The sequence below is a fragment of the Giraffa tippelskirchi genome, chromosome 7 (genome assembly GCF_054371585.1).
Source record: "Giraffa tippelskirchi isolate mGirTip1 chromosome 7, T2T-mGirTip1v1.2.pri, whole genome shotgun sequence".
Taxonomy (NCBI): domain Eukaryota; kingdom Metazoa; phylum Chordata; class Mammalia; order Artiodactyla; family Giraffidae; genus Giraffa; species Giraffa tippelskirchi.
In genome coordinates this window covers 22,504,514-22,521,173 of record NC_137281.1, presented here as the reverse complement: position 1 = coordinate 22,521,173, position 16,660 = coordinate 22,504,514, and the positions used below count along the sequence as shown (strand labels likewise).

General features: G+C 38.7%; 1 protein-coding gene across 2 annotated transcripts in view; it reads left to right on the top strand.

The window, feature by feature from the left end:
• The window catches only part of PHLPP2 (PH domain and leucine rich repeat protein phosphatase 2), a 60,870-nt gene that overhangs the window by 18,483 nt on the left and 25,727 nt on the right, over positions 1–16,660 (top strand). For both annotated transcript variants that reach the window (XM_081512551.1, XM_081512552.1), the window contains exons 4-8: positions 6,463–6,653; positions 12,127–12,252; positions 13,458–13,612; positions 15,369–15,515; positions 16,179–16,409. In XM_081512551.1, coding sequence (XP_081368677.1) covers positions 6,463–6,653; positions 12,127–12,252; positions 13,458–13,612; positions 15,369–15,515; positions 16,179–16,409 — 850 coding nt within the window. The remainder of the gene's footprint in view (positions 1–6,462; positions 6,654–12,126; positions 12,253–13,457; positions 13,613–15,368; positions 15,516–16,178; positions 16,410–16,660) is intronic.

Below are 16,660 nucleotides of genomic sequence, written 5' to 3'. Positions count from 1 at the left end.
GTGAGTTACCTTAGGTTAGAATATAGTCTTAATAAGGCGAGGGTCAGAGGGGCCCAGTTAGTTTTGCTGTGTTTGCTGAATATAAAAGTTGCTCAGTACTTCAAGGGCCATTGTGCAAATGCTAGTTATCAGTCTTGCTGGTGTGGGTGCTGGGGGAAAATGAGTAGAGTGACTCAGTGCAGATTCATGATATAAAAGCCTTGAAATAACATGTGTGACTAAAGATGAGTGGGTATTGTGATTGATCACAGAGATTAAGAGAGTCAATTAATCAACTCCTTATTATGTATGAGGAAGTGGAGTCTGGGAGGTGTGATTTGCTGGGACTGAATAGTTCAGGTAGCATAGCACCCAGCCTGAGCATTTCTTTATGTCCCATATTCTCTCACAGGTTGTCTGAGACACTTCCATCCAAAGAGCGTAAACACATACAAAAGAAACTAGATACAAAAGAATCACATATTATGTTTCCATTCATTTAAAATTTGGAAAGAAGCAAAACTCACCATATTGTTTAGAGACCTGTGACAGGACCATTGTTTGTCCATCCAGATCTGCTCTTTCCTTCTTCCGTAACAAGACTGGGCTTGACTGCTCAGCTATACCTCATTCTCAATCTTTTATGCAATTAGATGTGCACCTGTGACAAAATTTTCATCAGTGGTCTGGAATGGAATTGTTGTGTGCCACTTTTACACCTGGTTCCTAAACCCTCCCATGCAGACTGCTTCTTCTTTTCCTCTCCTGTAGGCTAGGGAGGCAGTCATCCGAGCAATGTTAAAGTCATGTGTTGAAATGGCAGAGCCACCATCAGCTGGAGTTTCTCGACAGAGTTGACTCCTGGCAACCCATACTGCCCACCCTAGGAGAGAATTAGATTTCTGTTGAATTATATACATTCTTTTGTTACAGTAGTTAAAACTGCTATAACTAATACTTAAGTAGCAAAAATACAAAGAAAACAAGGAAATGATTATTCTAAAAGTCAAGAGAATGGCTGAGCTCTAGGGTTGAGGGAGGAAATGATTCCTACAAGTATTGTTTTTGAGTCAGTACAAGTATATACCAATAGTGGCTATCTATTAAGCAATGACATGTAGTGTGATAATTATACTAATCAATTTGGTATATACCTGTTGAGAATTTTCTTTTATTCCATCTAATGTGTATTTGTAGAAATATGGTGGGTTTTTTTACATAATCCTATTATTTGGTATTGGTCTTCATGCTTTTTTTCTCCCAGCAGCATTTTGGAGGTCTTTTCTTAACTATCTTCTATATGCATTTCTTTACATTGCATACTGTTGAATGTTACGTATATATTATAGTTTATATAACAGTTTACCTAGTGATGTGCTATTTTACATAGCACTATGGTAAAATTGCATCTTTGTACACCTGTTCTTCTTCAGAGTAGATCTTTAAGCATGAAATTATTGGGACTTTGAATATTATTAGCATTTAAAGTTTTTACTAATCTGATGGATTAAATGATGGTCTCATTGTTTTAATTTTGCTTCCTTGATTACTAGAATGGTGCAATATTCTTTCATAGTTACATTAGATCTTAGTTTCTTCCCGTTTGAATTAGCCTTTATATATTTCTGTTTATCTTTTTTCTTATTATCTGAAAGATGTGTATATATTCCGAATATAAATCCTCTGGATGATGTATCTGTGACATATTTTTCTTCCAGCTTGTAACTTGTTTTGTAGTTTTATTTATTGTTTTTTATGGTGCAGAAGATTTACTTAATCATATTTAGTGAATATTTTCCTTTAATACATTTACATTCCTCTCCTGTCATAGGTCATAAACATCCTCTATATTTCCTTCCAGTATTTTTATAGTTTTAAAATGTGATATGAGATAGGAATCTAACTTTATTTTTTTTTCTCTACTGATAGCCAGTTGTCCCAACAATACTTGTGAAATAGCTTATCCTTTTCCTACTGATCTGATGCATCGCCTTTATTAAGTTCCTATACAGGCAGAGGTTTATTTTTGGACTCTATCCTATTACATTGATCTCTTTGTCTAATGCTGATACCAACACTATATTTTATTAATATACCTACATGATAGATTGTAATAGACGATGAGGAAGTTCCCCTTTACTGTTCTTCTAGAAAATCAGGAAGGTCTCTAGAAACAAGAGAAATCTTTCTGAAGAAGTAGTTTTTGAGTTGGTTCCTTAAAAATGGGCACAATTTCAGTAATCACAAAGGAAAAGGAGGACAGAGGAAGGGTATTAGGAATGTCAGTGCATGTTCTGTGAATCAGATAATTTGAGTCCAGATTGTTCTGGGCCTTGAGTGCAATATCAGAAATTTGCCCTTCATTTGGCAGATGGTAGAGGAAGTGATGGGATCCAAGTGGGGCTGAGAAAGATGAATCTGGCACCAGAGTGGATAATAATTCAGGCTTGAATTAGTTAGGGATCTGAACTAGGGAATGGGAAGGAATCATTCATATAGAGAATTTTTAAAGGAATAGTAAGTGTTGGTGGTTGATTAAAAAAAGGAGTTAAGAAAGAGATCCTAACAGGCAAAACTGACTCTGAGGTTTTGAGCCTGGTCGGCTTTGGGAGAATGACAGGACTTGCGTTGTGAGAGGATCTGGCTTCAGGCAAGTTTAACTGTAAGCAGTGGTAGACATCCAGTTGGAGATGTCTGGCAGGTAGTTGGATATGTGGAACCAGGAGCTTTGGAAATACAGATCTGGGAGTCAGGTACACGGGAGTGTTAAATTTGTGGAAGCTGTTAAAGATTGAAAGTAATACTTAAAATATAGAAAAAGAAGGAGGCTTAAGGCAGGACTTTCATTATATTAATAATAACTATCATTTATTATATACCCTCACTATGTGCTGAGCACTCTGCGTAGCATTTTTCATTTCATCCTTAGAAGCATTCAGGTAGATATTATTACTCTGGAGAGGTCATAGCTGATTCTAAATCTCATCTTCTTAACCTCTAAGGTACTCTTAGTATTTAGTTGATGGAGAAACAGTTTAGAGAAATAAGAAGGATCCATAAAATGTGAGACCTGGGTAGGACTAGGGATCATCTAATCCAGCTCCTTGGTCTTTAACTTGAGAAATTAAGGCCTAAAAATATATTAATAGAACTTGTTCAGGGTCACGAAACCAGATGGTGGGATTGCTTCACCAACCACTGCTTCCAAGTTTGAAATTTGTTTTGAAGTTTCCTGTTTTACTTTTGCAATGTAAGTAAATGTTTCATTTTTACCCCCAATAATATCAGCCAATGTTTATTTATTTGTTGGTTTAACTTTTTATTTTGAACTAGTTTTAGATTTTCAGAGCAGTTGGAAAGGTAGCACAGAGCGCTCCTGCACAGCCTTCATACAGTTGCTCGAGCAGTTGTTCCTATATGAACAGTGCTTCATTTTCCTCTGGCTTCTTTAAAGACTTTTCCTTTGTCTTTAATTTTCAGCAATTTGATTATGAACTGTCTGGGCTTGACTTTCTTTGTGTTCAGCCTGTTTGGGGTTCTCCAGCGTTCCAGATGTTCTGTCTAGGTTTTATAGGTGAATTCAGTGGGAGAAACAGGGCCGAGTGTGTTTTCTCTAATTCAGAACCAGAACCTTAATGGTATATTTTGATTAAAAGAAGTATTTCATTTTGATGGAGTCCAATTTAGCAGTCCTTCCCTTTATTACTTTCTAGAAGCTATATTGCTTTACCTTTCAGTTTATATTCACAAGGTCTGTGTGACTTCATTTTTATTGTCTGTTTTGAGTATCATCATGATCTCACGGGCTTATGTGTATTTGTTTCAATTCATTGGAGCCATTTTTCTTTCTGACACTTAATTTGTCACATCTCAGTTCCTGGGATCTCTTTCAGGTTGTCTTCTGTGTCCTTCCAACATGACCCCAGTAGGGCTACCCTAGTGGCTCAGTGGTAAAGAATCTGCCTGTCAATGCAGAAGCCACAGGAAATGCAGGTTCGATCCTTGGATCAGGAAGGTCCCCCAGAGGAGGAAATGGCAACCCATTCCAGTATTCTTGCTGGGAAAATCCCATGGACAAAGGAGCTGGAGGGGATATGGTTCACGGGGTCGCAAAGAGTAAGACGTGACTGAGCCTAGCTCAGCACAGTCTTTGGTAACATTCTCGATTTTTCCATTAAGTTCTTACACAAAAAGATGTCCTGAGCTGATCTTTTCATCATCTGACTCACATCAGAAATAGGTGGTTTTTCTAAGGACTCCTGGTTCATTTTAATGAAACATAACGTTTAGAGATTATACTATGGGCAGTAGAAGTACTCATTGTTAGAGAACGCGCCTTGATTTTTTAGAAACCTTTTTTTTTTTTTAATTATAAAACAATTCATGTTCTTTATGAAAGTGAAAGTGTTACTTGCTCAGACTATAGCCCACGAGGCTTCTCTGTCCATGGGATTCTCCAGGCAAAAATACTGGAGTGGGTTGCCAGGCCCTTCTCCAGGGGATCTTCCTGACCCAGGGATCAAACCTGTGTCTCTTACGTCTCCTGCATTGGCAGGTGGGTTCTTTACCACTAGCGCCACCTGGGAAGCCCCTATTTTCTGTTTTCTTTATAGAACATTTCAAAGTATAAATATATAGGGAAATTAAAATTATACGTAATTTTCCACTTAGAATCTTGACTTTTGAGATTGTCTGTTCTTAACTAGAACTATTAGTCATTCCAAACATTAAAACTTCCTAATTCTGTTTTTTTACCACTTTCAGAAGATCAGAGACTTGAGGCACTCTGAATATCTAGCAAACCCTCCAAAAATAATAAGACAGCATATTATTTTGTGTATAAATAACTGATTCCCCCCAAATTTGAATATTCCTGTCTGAGAGTAGCTACAGATAGCTACTATAGAAGCACAAATGAGAAGAAAAGAGCCTTAAAAGGATAAACTTATCGAGTTTCTTTTTTTTTTTTTCTTTTCTTTTTTTTTTTTTCTTTTCTTTTTTTTTTTTTTCGAGTTTCTTAAAATACGATTTGTGGGCTATCTGCATTTGAATTACTTGAGATACTTGTTAAAAACGTACTTTCCTTTGTTCCATCCCAGATCCTCTGAATTAAACTCTCTGTGGGTAGGTCTTGGCGTTCTGCATTGTAAACTAATTCTCAGATAATTCTTGGGTACATAGAAATTGGAGAATCCCTGGTCTAAAGGAATTCTACAGTTGAGACTGAGAGGGAATTGGAGAAAACTTGAGTGCTTTTGTAGCATTGATGGAAACAATAGGGAGGGTGGAGTTGAAGAGTGAGAAGGAAGAAGAACCAAATTCCCCAAGGAACATGAAATTTAGAATGTAGATGAAAGGATTGGCCTAGAAGGAGAAATGGTGATGTTAACATACAAAGTTTAAAGCTTTGAAGTAAGCCAGCCCATTTCCTCATTTTTTATACAGGAAACACACAGTCAAAAGGGTACCATGATGCCCAGGGTTTAATCAATTATGTAATGGGTACAACCCAGTTTTTTCACTTCCCAGTCTGTTGCTGTTTTCTTAGCCTCATACTGTTGCTGCTTCTGTTCATTTCTGTGTAGAGTTACTGTCTATTTCCAGTAGTACTTTAACCAAGAACATCTCTTCTGTCATAATGCTCTGTTTTGTTCACTGTTATCTGTCATATAAAGTTTTCTAAAGGGTGGTAAAAGATAGAGATGCTCTTGCATATCTGTATCAGCTTCTGCTACCATGATTGGGATAGTTGATTGAAATATCAGCCAAAAGCTTTTCCTCACAAAGAGCAGGAAGATGGAGGGTTGTGTACAGAACTAGTTATTAATTTCTTCCTTCTGCAGTAGACTAAGCACAACAATAGTTCAGTTCAGTTCAGTCGCTCAGTCGTGTCTGACTCTTTGCGACCCCATGAACCATAGCACGCCAGGCCTCCCTGTCCATCACCAACTCCCAGAGTCCACCCAAACCCATGTCCATTGAGTTGGTGGCTGTCTCTTATACCATACTTCTTTTGTATCTAATACCATGCTTACTACTTTACATTCATTATCTTAATTTTTTATAAGGACCTTCCAAAGGTAGGTAGTATTAAGACAGATCTGTGTAAATGGGGAATGTCAAGGTCAGTGAGATTATGTAGTTCAAGGAATCAAAGTAAGTAGCAGAACTCAACTTTGAATGTCTGACTCCCAAGTCCATGATCTTAACTACTCTGTCATACTGCCTTTCTTTGTGTACATGGGAGCTATGACTGGAAGAACGATTGACAGTGGCATCCGAAATTCATACTGTTCCCATTATATAACTTCAGGGCTGACGAACATTTTAAGACTGAGAGCTTATTTTGTAACACTTACATTGCTTGGTTACTTAAATCTGTGTTAGGGTTGCTGAATGTTGACATGTAATGCTTTCTTTTTCCCTTTCATTATTTTTGTACTACCTTAATGGTGGCTTCTGGTGTACTCTTTTTCTTTTCAGAAAAACCATGCCAGATGGATCATCTGGATCGAATCCTTCTGTCTGGCATCTATAATGTACGCAAGGGAAAGACTCAGCTGCATAAGTGGGCTGAACGCCTGGTTGTTCTCTGTGGCACCTGCCTCATCGTGTCCTCAGTGAAGGATTGTCAGACCGGGAAAATGCACATATTGCCTCTGGTTGGGGGAAAGGTAAGACCCACAAAGATAAATTGCTCTTTCTTTGGTCATCTTAATTAAAAAAAAAAATCACATGCTTTTCACAGTTTTTTCCACATCTTTTCAAAGAAGCCATTTTGAACATTATTAAAGATTATATCACAAAGTTTTTGCATTCTTAGGTTTAAATGAAACCGACTCAGGCTAATTTACACATAAAACAAGTTTTTTACATCACAGACCCCTCAGAGGTCCAAAGACTATGTTGTTGATCAGTTGCTAAGTGGTGTCTGACTGTTTGTGACCCCATGGACTGCAGCATGCCAGGCTCCTCTGTCCTCCACCATCTCTTGTAGTTTGCTGAAATTCATGTTCATAGAGACTATTCATGCCCCAGATTCTGCTGCAGAAACTGTCTGTTGAAGAAATCCTTGCTTCCTCTGTTAGGCACTAAATGCTGTCAGTAGTACCACCAGGAACAGCCAGGGGCTGCTGCCATTAGCAGCTGCCTTTGGAAACTAGAAGTAGTGGCTACTTTTGGAAACTAGGCTGCCTTTGGAAACTTGGCATCCAGCACCAAAACTGATTCTTTCCTATTTCTCCTATTAGACTGAAATTCAGAATCTGGAGTGCTCTTAAGCTCCTATCAAACAGCCAGAGACGCGTGCCTTTGGAAACTTAGCATCCTCCACCAAAACAGCTTCTTTCCTATTTTTCCTTTTCCCCCGTTAGACCGAAATTCAGAGTCTGGAGTGCTCATAAGCTCCTATCAAGCAGCCAGAGAGACCTGCATTTTTTGTGTCTGTACGAGAGAATTCCCCATGATAGGAAAAGCAGTTCAAAGTCATCAGAGTGATAGATGACTGGAAACAGATAATGCTACTGTTTATTGGAAGTTACAAGAGAGAAAAGATAACCTGCAAAGAATTGACAGGCTGACAACAGCTTTCTTTTCATCAACAATATGTACAGAAGAGTATTTGCAAAATTACTGAGAGAAAATAAATGTCAACCTGTATTTTATATCCAGTTGAATTACTTTGTAAGAATCAAGGCAAAATAGAACATTTCAGACATTTAAAAACTAATGAGGGACTTACCTGGTGGTCCAGTGGCTAGGACTCGGCGCTTTCCCTGGGTTCAATCCCTGATCAGGGAACTAAGGTCCTGCAAGCTGTGCTGCACAGCTGAAGGGGAAAAAAAAAAACCATAAAACTAATGAGCTGGCATATATCCTCACTGAAGGAACTACTAAAGATGTATGTCTAAAAAAACAACACCCCTCCAAATAAAACAAACAGGGAAAAAAAGAAGGAAACAACAAAGGAACAAAGGAAAGTAAATTCAAAAGGAAGGTATAAGATAATAGATGATGAATGCCAACACTGATAAAATATGGTAGTAAATTTAATACTGATTGTAAAAAGATTTAAATTTTTTTGTATTTTAAATATAAATTTCAACAACTAAAGCTCAAACTCCTGAACAGCGTTCAGCATGTTGTGATGTGTTCAAGGAGGAATGTGTGATGCGGTCTTTGGGTAAGAGGAAAGAAAAAAAGTGAAAGTGAACTCGCTCAGTTGTGTTGACTCTTTTCGACCCCCATGGACTGTAGCCTACCAGGCTTCACTGTCCATGGGATTTTCCAGGCAAGAATACCAGAGTGGGTTGCCATTTCCTTCTCCAGGGGATCTTCCCAACCCAGGGATCCATTCCAGGTCTCCTGCATTGCAGGCAGACGCTTTACCCTCTGAGCCACCACCAAATAGCTTTACGCTTTGTTAGAAAAATGGTCAAGTACAAACTCAAAAATTTTAAGGATGACTACTGAAAGTAGAGTGGGAAAAGGGAATATAAATTCTGTAATACTAAAAGAAGGCAGGGAAAGGATTGAGAAAAAGGAGCAAAATAATTAGCATGGTAAGTTATTACATATTATAGTGACATAGAAATAAATCCAAATATTTTGAACTATTTACTGTTTATAGGAGACACACTTAAACCTTAGAAGAGTGAATGTGAAATGATAGAAAAATCACACTAGTCAAATAGCAACCAAAAGAAAATTGATATGGTTTTATTAACATCATACAAAGCACATGAAAGTTTGTATGCTACATAGGACTTGTGTCAAGACTACATAAAGAACATTTACAACTTGGTAATAGACAAATAACCTATTTTGGCAAAGTTGGGAAGCAACTGGGAACACAGCCACTTTGGAAAACACTTTTTTTTTGTTTCTTATAGTTAAAAATCTGCTTATCAAATGACCAAGCATTTCTCTTAGATACTGAGAAATGAACACAAATATTTATAAAAAGTGTAAGTGAATGTTCATAGCAACTTTGGCTATAACTGACCCAAACTGGACGCAACCCAAATGTTCACTGAGTGGTGAATTGATAAAACAGATGTGCTGTATCCACATGTGCTGTATTCACTGTGCCACTGAGCAGTGAAAAGACATGAGCTGCTGATACACACAGGTAAAAGGGTGAGTCTCAAAACATTAAGTAGAAAAAGCCAGATGTAAAAATCTATTTATTGTATGATTCCATTTACGTGAAATTAAAAAAAAAAAAGACAAAAAATTGTAGTCATAGAAAAGAGACCAGTGGTGATGCCAGGATGTGGAAGAAGGGGATTGGCCACAAAACAGCACAAGGGGCGTTTTGTGGGTGATGGGGTTGTCTGACTATATTCGTTCCATCTCATCAAATTGTTCACTTAGAGTTTATGAATTAAAAAAAAAATCACAAATTTTATGTAAATTATACCTCAGTAAAACTTGCCTCCCGAGAAAGACATTAATGTGCAAAAGCATTAATAGGGATAAGGAGGCTCACTGCAAACTGGTGAGAGGAACATTTTATGTGTATTACCATGTAGTCTCAACATACATATTGCAAAACTTAACAAAATTACTCAGAAGTTGACAAATTAACTTCTAGTGGGAGATTTACAAGCCTTTCTCAGAATTTGACATTATATGACTATTTTTCTGTGTCAAACATCCCATAAAAAATATTTAGAAGAAAAGATTATTCTAAAGCAGTCAGTAATGCCTGTTCTTCATTTCAACAAAGTCCTTTATTTTGACACAAACTCATTGAATTGTGATTTATTACTAATAAAAATAGCCTAGTTGTAAGCATCACAATTGAATGCTATGAATATTATTTAATCTTATTGGTTCTTCTTAATATGATTCTTATTTGTTTAAAAGTATTTTGTGTTTCTGCCATTTGGTTCAGTCTTTACTTGGCACCAGAAGTCTAATGATTTATAACTTGAAAGTTTCCAGCTGACTCACCAAGATTCAGTAACTATGACATACAGAAGTGAGATGTCAGACAAAGATGTAAGCGGTTCCATACTATAAAAAGACTTCATCTTCATCAACGGTATATAGACTGGGTTGTTGAAGAAAGTTGTTGTTGTGCTATGAATCCCTTCCATCACCCCAAGTGGGACTGGAGGAAGTTCTGACTCTTTCCTCAAGCCCGGTGAAAGAGGTTTCAAAAGAACCCACAGAATCCTGATTTGGGTTCCCTGCAGTAAGGGGGACATAGTGCACTGGTGTCCTGCCTTCTGACCAGGAAGTCTTGAAGATGAGATAGGCTGCTTTGGTGATTGATAGAGCACAGAGCCTAACTCATGTGTTGGGATCCTTGTGTATTCCTTGAGTTTGTTAGTATGTGACCCAATTGGGTTGAGAGGAAACACGAGCCATTGGGTGGGTGGGTGGATTCTCATGTCTGGTGGGGCCACCTGGAGGGGCCAATAGACTTCACTGGAGGAAGGGCTGTCAGTGGACCACCAGGTTCCTTCATGTCTGAGGAGGGAGTGGTCACCTACTGGAATAGTATGCATTAGCCTGGTCAATGAATCTGTAGGTGAGGAGTCACTATTGGTTGAATTAGGGGGCTGATATCCAAAGAACCTTCAAAAGGACCTGTTGAGGAAGATCATCCCCCTTAAAATCTAGTAGGTCCAGAGAATGTGAAGTCATGTTATGACTCTGCTCGTTTAGTAATAACCTTTGGATTTGCGTGTTCCCTGTTCTTCATTCTGCCCCACGTCTGTGCTGGACGGGGTCAGAAATGGCTTCTAGCCCATCACCTCGAAAGTAAGAGGGTGAGTCCAAAAAGGAGGCCAGGGTACCCCTTGCGGGAAGGCAGACAGCTATCTCCAGTGTACCACAGTGGTGGCGGAAAGGTTTGGAGCAGTCTTACCTTTGGAGTAGAAACTTCGGCTCTTACCTTGTGGGCCTGCAGACTCTCCTGTTCTGAAACTCCCGTGCAGTGGAAGCACAGAATCCTAACCACTGCACCACCAGAGAATTCCCCCTTTGGTTTTTTCTAAACAGCTTTATTGAGATGAAATTCATAAACTGTACAGTTAACCCATTTAAAGTATGCAACTCAGTGTCTTTTAGTAAATTCACAGAGTTGGGCAACCGTCACCATAATAGATTTTAGAATACTTCCATGACCCTTTGAAAAGAAACCCTGCACTACTTAGCCTTCATCTCCCCATTCCTTCTCTAGCCCCAGGCATCCATTAATCTACTTTCTGTCTCTATAGATTTGCTCATTCTGGACATTTCATGTAAATGGAGTCATACAATGTATGGTTCTTTGTGACTGGCTTCTTTCACTTAGTGTAATGTTTTCAAGGTTCATGTGGGTTGTAGTGTGTATCAGTGTTTTATTCTCATTTATGGCTGAATAGTATTGAATGATGTACTACATTTTGTTTATACATACCTGTTGATGAACATCGAGGCTGTTTCTACTTTTTCCTATTATGAATAATGCTGCTGTAATTCACAGAAAATTTTTGTGTGGATGCATTTTTTCTTGGGTATATACCTAGGAATGGAATTGCTGGGTTACATGGTTACTGTATGTTTAACCTTTTGAGGAACTCCCCAACTATTTTTCAAAGTGGCTGTACCATATTACATTACCAGATTCAGTTTCCCTGCATCCCTGCTAATGCTTGTTACCCAACAATTGTGTTTTTTTATTTTAACCATCCTAGCAGATGTGAGGTGGTACTTTGTGGTTTTGATTAGCATTTATCTAATAAATAATGACATTGAGGGCTTCCCAGGTGGTGCAGTGGTGAAGAATGTGCCTCCCAATGCAGGAGACACAAGAGAGGCAGGTTTGATCCCTGGGTTGGGAAGATCCCCTAGCGTAGGAAATGGCAACCCACTCCAATATTCTTGCCTAGAAAATTCCAAGGACAGAGGAGCCTGGCAGGCTACAGTCCACAGGGTTACAAAGAGTCAGACATGACTGAGCACACACTCAGTGATGTAGAACATTGTATCATGTGCTTATTGGTCATTCTGCTGTCTTCTTTGGACAAATATCTTTTCAGATCTTTTGCCTACTTAAAAAACTTGAGTTGTTTGTCATTGTTATTTTCCTGTTATTTTTTGGATTGGGATTGTTCTGTTTAATTGGTTCTGGTTTTCTCCCCGCTTCTTCAGGTAGAAGAAGTGAAGCGACGTCAATACTCCCTTGCATTCAGTTCAGCTGGAGCCCAAGCACAGACCTATCTTGTCAGCTTTGAGACTTTGGCTGAGTACCAGAGGTGGCAGCGGCAAGCTTCCAAGGTGAAAAGCTGTCAGACGTCCTCATGGGGAGATGAGAGCAGAGAAACCAACAGAAAGATATTTTGAAACTGAACTTACTCCCAAGAGGTCGAATTATAATTCTTATGTACATCACTCCAGGCTTTTCTGAATACATAGTGAATGAAATGGAATTCTCCCAGGTCCTTAACTAATTATTTATATTGGCACAGTGCAGACCGCTTACAAAAGTGTTTTCAGGTACCATCTCTGTGAGGAAGGTAGGGCCTTGAAGGAGTAAAGACACAATGAGGTTCAGATGACTCTTCCCCCACCGTGGTGGTCCATGATAGATGGAGCTGTCCTCTAACTCATAGTCTGATGCTTCTGTCTGTATTTAGCCTAGCCTTTAAAGATGAAGTGCTCTAAAATTATATTTCATTTTCCAAATTCTCTTGTCTTCCTAGCCCTCTTTTCAGGATTTAAACACATTTTTCTTTATGGGGCTAGGTAGTTGCATTAAAGATTGTTTCAGTATAATGACATGCCACCAAAACATGAATGACTTTTGTAGTGATATTTTGTTCGTTTTTAGATCCATTTTCACAGCCTATGTTTTATTATCATACTATTATAGCAATATAAACCTTGTTTCAGTGTTATTTCTGTATTTATGAGAGTAGTAAAATCTGCTATGAATAAAACTAGTTTCAATTTTAAACAGCTTCTCCATTCTTCTGCCCTTGTAAAGAGAAATTAATATTTTTTGAGCATCTTTTGCATGCTAAGCAGCAGTGCTACATAGTTGGTTTTTTAATTTTCCTCATGACAGATGAAGAAACTGCACAAGTTAAGAACTGAGCTTGTGTGGCTGCAAAAGGCCATATTAAAAGGTCTTTTAATATCACATTCCCTCCTAAAGTTTTGAACAGTTACTTGGAATCATCTTAACTTTACTTCCTGCATGAGCTGTTACTAACTTTCCATCTTTATGATTTTTTTTTTTTAGATTTTTTACTTGTAGACACTTTACAGCTTATACCTTTCTGATTTTCAAGCATCTTACGGTTTTGGGGAAAAAGTAAAAATTCACTGCTTCTTATAAATGAATACTCAGATCTTGTGACCTTTCTCATCTTCCCTATCTTTTTGATCGGTTCCTTGTTGTGTCAGTGCCGTTCCACCCTCCGCTGGGTGGGAGGCATTCAGCACTGGCTCAGATGGCTCTTCTCTGTGACCTCGTCCAGGTGGTGTCCCAGCGCATCAGTACCGTTGACCTCTCGTGTCACAGCCTTGAGGAGGTTCCTGAGCATCTCTTCTACAGTCAAGATATCACCTACCTCAACTTGCGACACAACTTCATGCAGTTAGAAAGACCAGGGGGCCTTGACACTTTCTACAAGTATGTGGGGCACAGGTTTCCAGACCAACTTACTAAAATCTAATTGTAGTCAATACCTGTAAATAAGCATGTTTACCCATTGTGTACATATTTGAACATTTCCCCTCCCTTTTGAAGAAGTAAGAATTTTTGTTCAGTTTTCCGACTCCCCCTTTCCCCTCTGTACAAGATATGATAGATGTAAAGTTTCTGACATGGAGGCAGCATCGAGCTGCCCTTGATCTGGATAATCTTTTTCTATAAGTCATTGACAGTGGAGCATGATCTGCAGCCAGGGTAAATAGAGAGATTCCATATTTGGGAAGTTTTTAAATCAAAAGTTTCAGACTTAAATAACTTAAAGGAAATAGGCCAAATTTCAAGAATTCCACTCTCAGGTTAGGGCTTTTATCTTTCCTTTGCACCTGCTACTGCCAACTCACAAGCCTTTTGTCAGCGATGAAACCTCTCTCTCCTAATAAAGGAACCATTTCAGCCCTAAGGGACAGTGACCCATGTATTTTTCTATATCCTTTGTTAGAATACATTCCCCATTCCCACCCTCCACCAACTTCACCTCCTTCCTTTCTTAAAAAAGTGGGTGGAAGTGAATAAATATATGGTGTAAGTATTTGGGCTTCTTGTGGGGAGGGGAGAAATTGAAAGTTAATGCTTTCAAACTACATGGTAGTCAAAAAGCTGAATGCACATTGAAATGACGTCTTTTACATACTTAGTAACTAGTATTTCATAATTTTCAAAAAGTGTATGATTTTTGCCTCATCTGAAATGTTTTGCAAAGTTTTCAACCATAAGCCTCTATGTAGTAATGAGATAATTATTTTAATAATATTGATGTTTAAAAATAAAAACAAGCTATAATTTTAAGGAAATGGACTTCTAGTATTTCCTTCTGAATTTCTATGAAAATAGGGTTAATCTTGTTTGAGGGCTGGCTTAGGAAATTGGAAGTCAAGGTACCAAACCAAAGGAACAATCAGTATTCAAAGTCAGGATATTTGGAAGTCAAAAGTTGAAATTTTGAAAGAGAAATGTTAGAGAGGAGTACCATGGATTCAAGTCTAGAAGCAGATGATATGGTTCATCATTGTGGAGATCACCACCTTAGCCTTACCATCTTGCACTAGTGTATTAATGCAGTATAATACTCTTAAGTAGAATTACAGGAGTGACTCTTTTGGATCCAATTTATGATGATACTGTCTCTTAGTGAGACATTATGTAGATACTTCTACAAAAATTTGAAGTTTTAAAAATTACTGTTTTGTGTTGTGTATCATCACATTGCAGTAAAACTGCATATCACCTTTGTATTTTTAAACTAACTGGCTCAGTCGTTTACAAAAAGAGAAATTGCTTGTAATGAGATTTGATCCACAGGTTTGTTAGCTAGTCCTGTGTCCATGAATTGATTAATTGTAAGGCTTTTGTATACTGCATGTAGAAATTTCATAAAGGAAATGATTTGAAGCATATCAATAATGGTATTGACTCAACTTGATAGAAAATATTTGTACCATTGTGAGGTTTTCAAGAGTTTCTGCCTTTCTGAGGAGAAGAGAGAACAACTCCCATCTCACCAGACCTGGTTTTCTTGATAGCTCAGACTGGGCGTTAGTCATCCTAGTGTCTGTGCCACACGCACTGTTTTTGACACATACTGAATGTTAAGTAAATATATGCAGAACAAATTCTTTGATGGACATTTATAACATCACTTTTTCATTCAGTGGTATAATGTGCCTTTGCTTTTTAGATTTTCTCAACTGAAGGGCCTGAACTTGTCCCATAATAAGCTTGGTTCATTTCCTGTATTGTTATGTGAAATTCCTACCCTGACTGAGCTCAACCTTTCCTGTAATGGATTCCACGACCTGCCGAGTCAGATTGGCAATCTGCTGAAGTAAGTACCTGATTTTTACTGGGTTTCAGTGTAAGGAACTTGTCTGGCATTTGGAATGAAGGTAGTTCCATGAGCTCTTGCAGTGAAATAGATCATGTAATTATGAGAATTCTAGTCAGCAGCAGTTACTTGCCTGCAGAAGAGACTGGTCCCTCAGTTTTAACTGCAGAGGCTGTGACTACCCTTGATGTTAGAGGGACTATCTGTATTTAAGCCATCTTAGTAAGTCTCTACGGAGAAGGCAATGGCACCCCACTCCAGTACTCTTGCCTGGAAAATCCCATGGGTGGAGGAGCCTGGTAGGCTGCAGACCCATGGGGTCGCTAGGAGTTGGACATGACTGAGCAACTTCACTTTCACTTTTCCCTTTCATGCACTGGAGAAGGAAATGGCAACCCACTCCAGTATTCTTGCCTGGAGAATCGCAGGGACAGCGGAGCCTGGTGGGCTGCCCTCTATGGGGTCGCACAGAGTCGGACACGACTGAAGCGACTTAGCAGCAGCAGTAGCAGCAGTAAGTCTCTATAGATAGACTGAGGGCATTTAATCATATTGGACTCATAATAAATTAGTGACAAGTAAAAATCCATAATTCTAGTTCTATCCATTCCAATTAAAATGTTTCATCAAGGAGTTTTGTTTTGTGGTGTTTTCTTCTTGCAGTCTTCAGACCCTCTGTCTTGATGGCAACTTCCTGACCACTTTACCTGAAGAACTGGGAAATCTACAACAGCTTTCCTCCCTGGGAATTTCCTTCAACAACTTTAGTCAAATTCCCGAGGTTTATGAGAAACTCACTATGTTAGATAAAGTGTTTATGGCTGGAAACCAAGTGGAAGTGTTAAACCTGGGGGTGCTGAACCGGATGAGCCATGTCAAACATGTGGATTTGAGGTGAGGTCATTCTTTTTCATTTTTGATTGCACTGAGTCTTCACCGCTCTTGTGGGCTTTCTCTAGTTGCGGTAAGCAGAGGCTCCTCTTGTTGCAGAGCACAAGCTTTAGGCACATGGGCTTCAGTAGTTCCAGCATGCGGGCTCAGTAGTTGTGGCTAGTGGGCCCTAGAGCACCAGCTTAGTATTTGTGGTGCACGGGCTTAGTTGCTCTGTGTCATGTGGGATATTCCCAGAACAGTAATCAAACCTG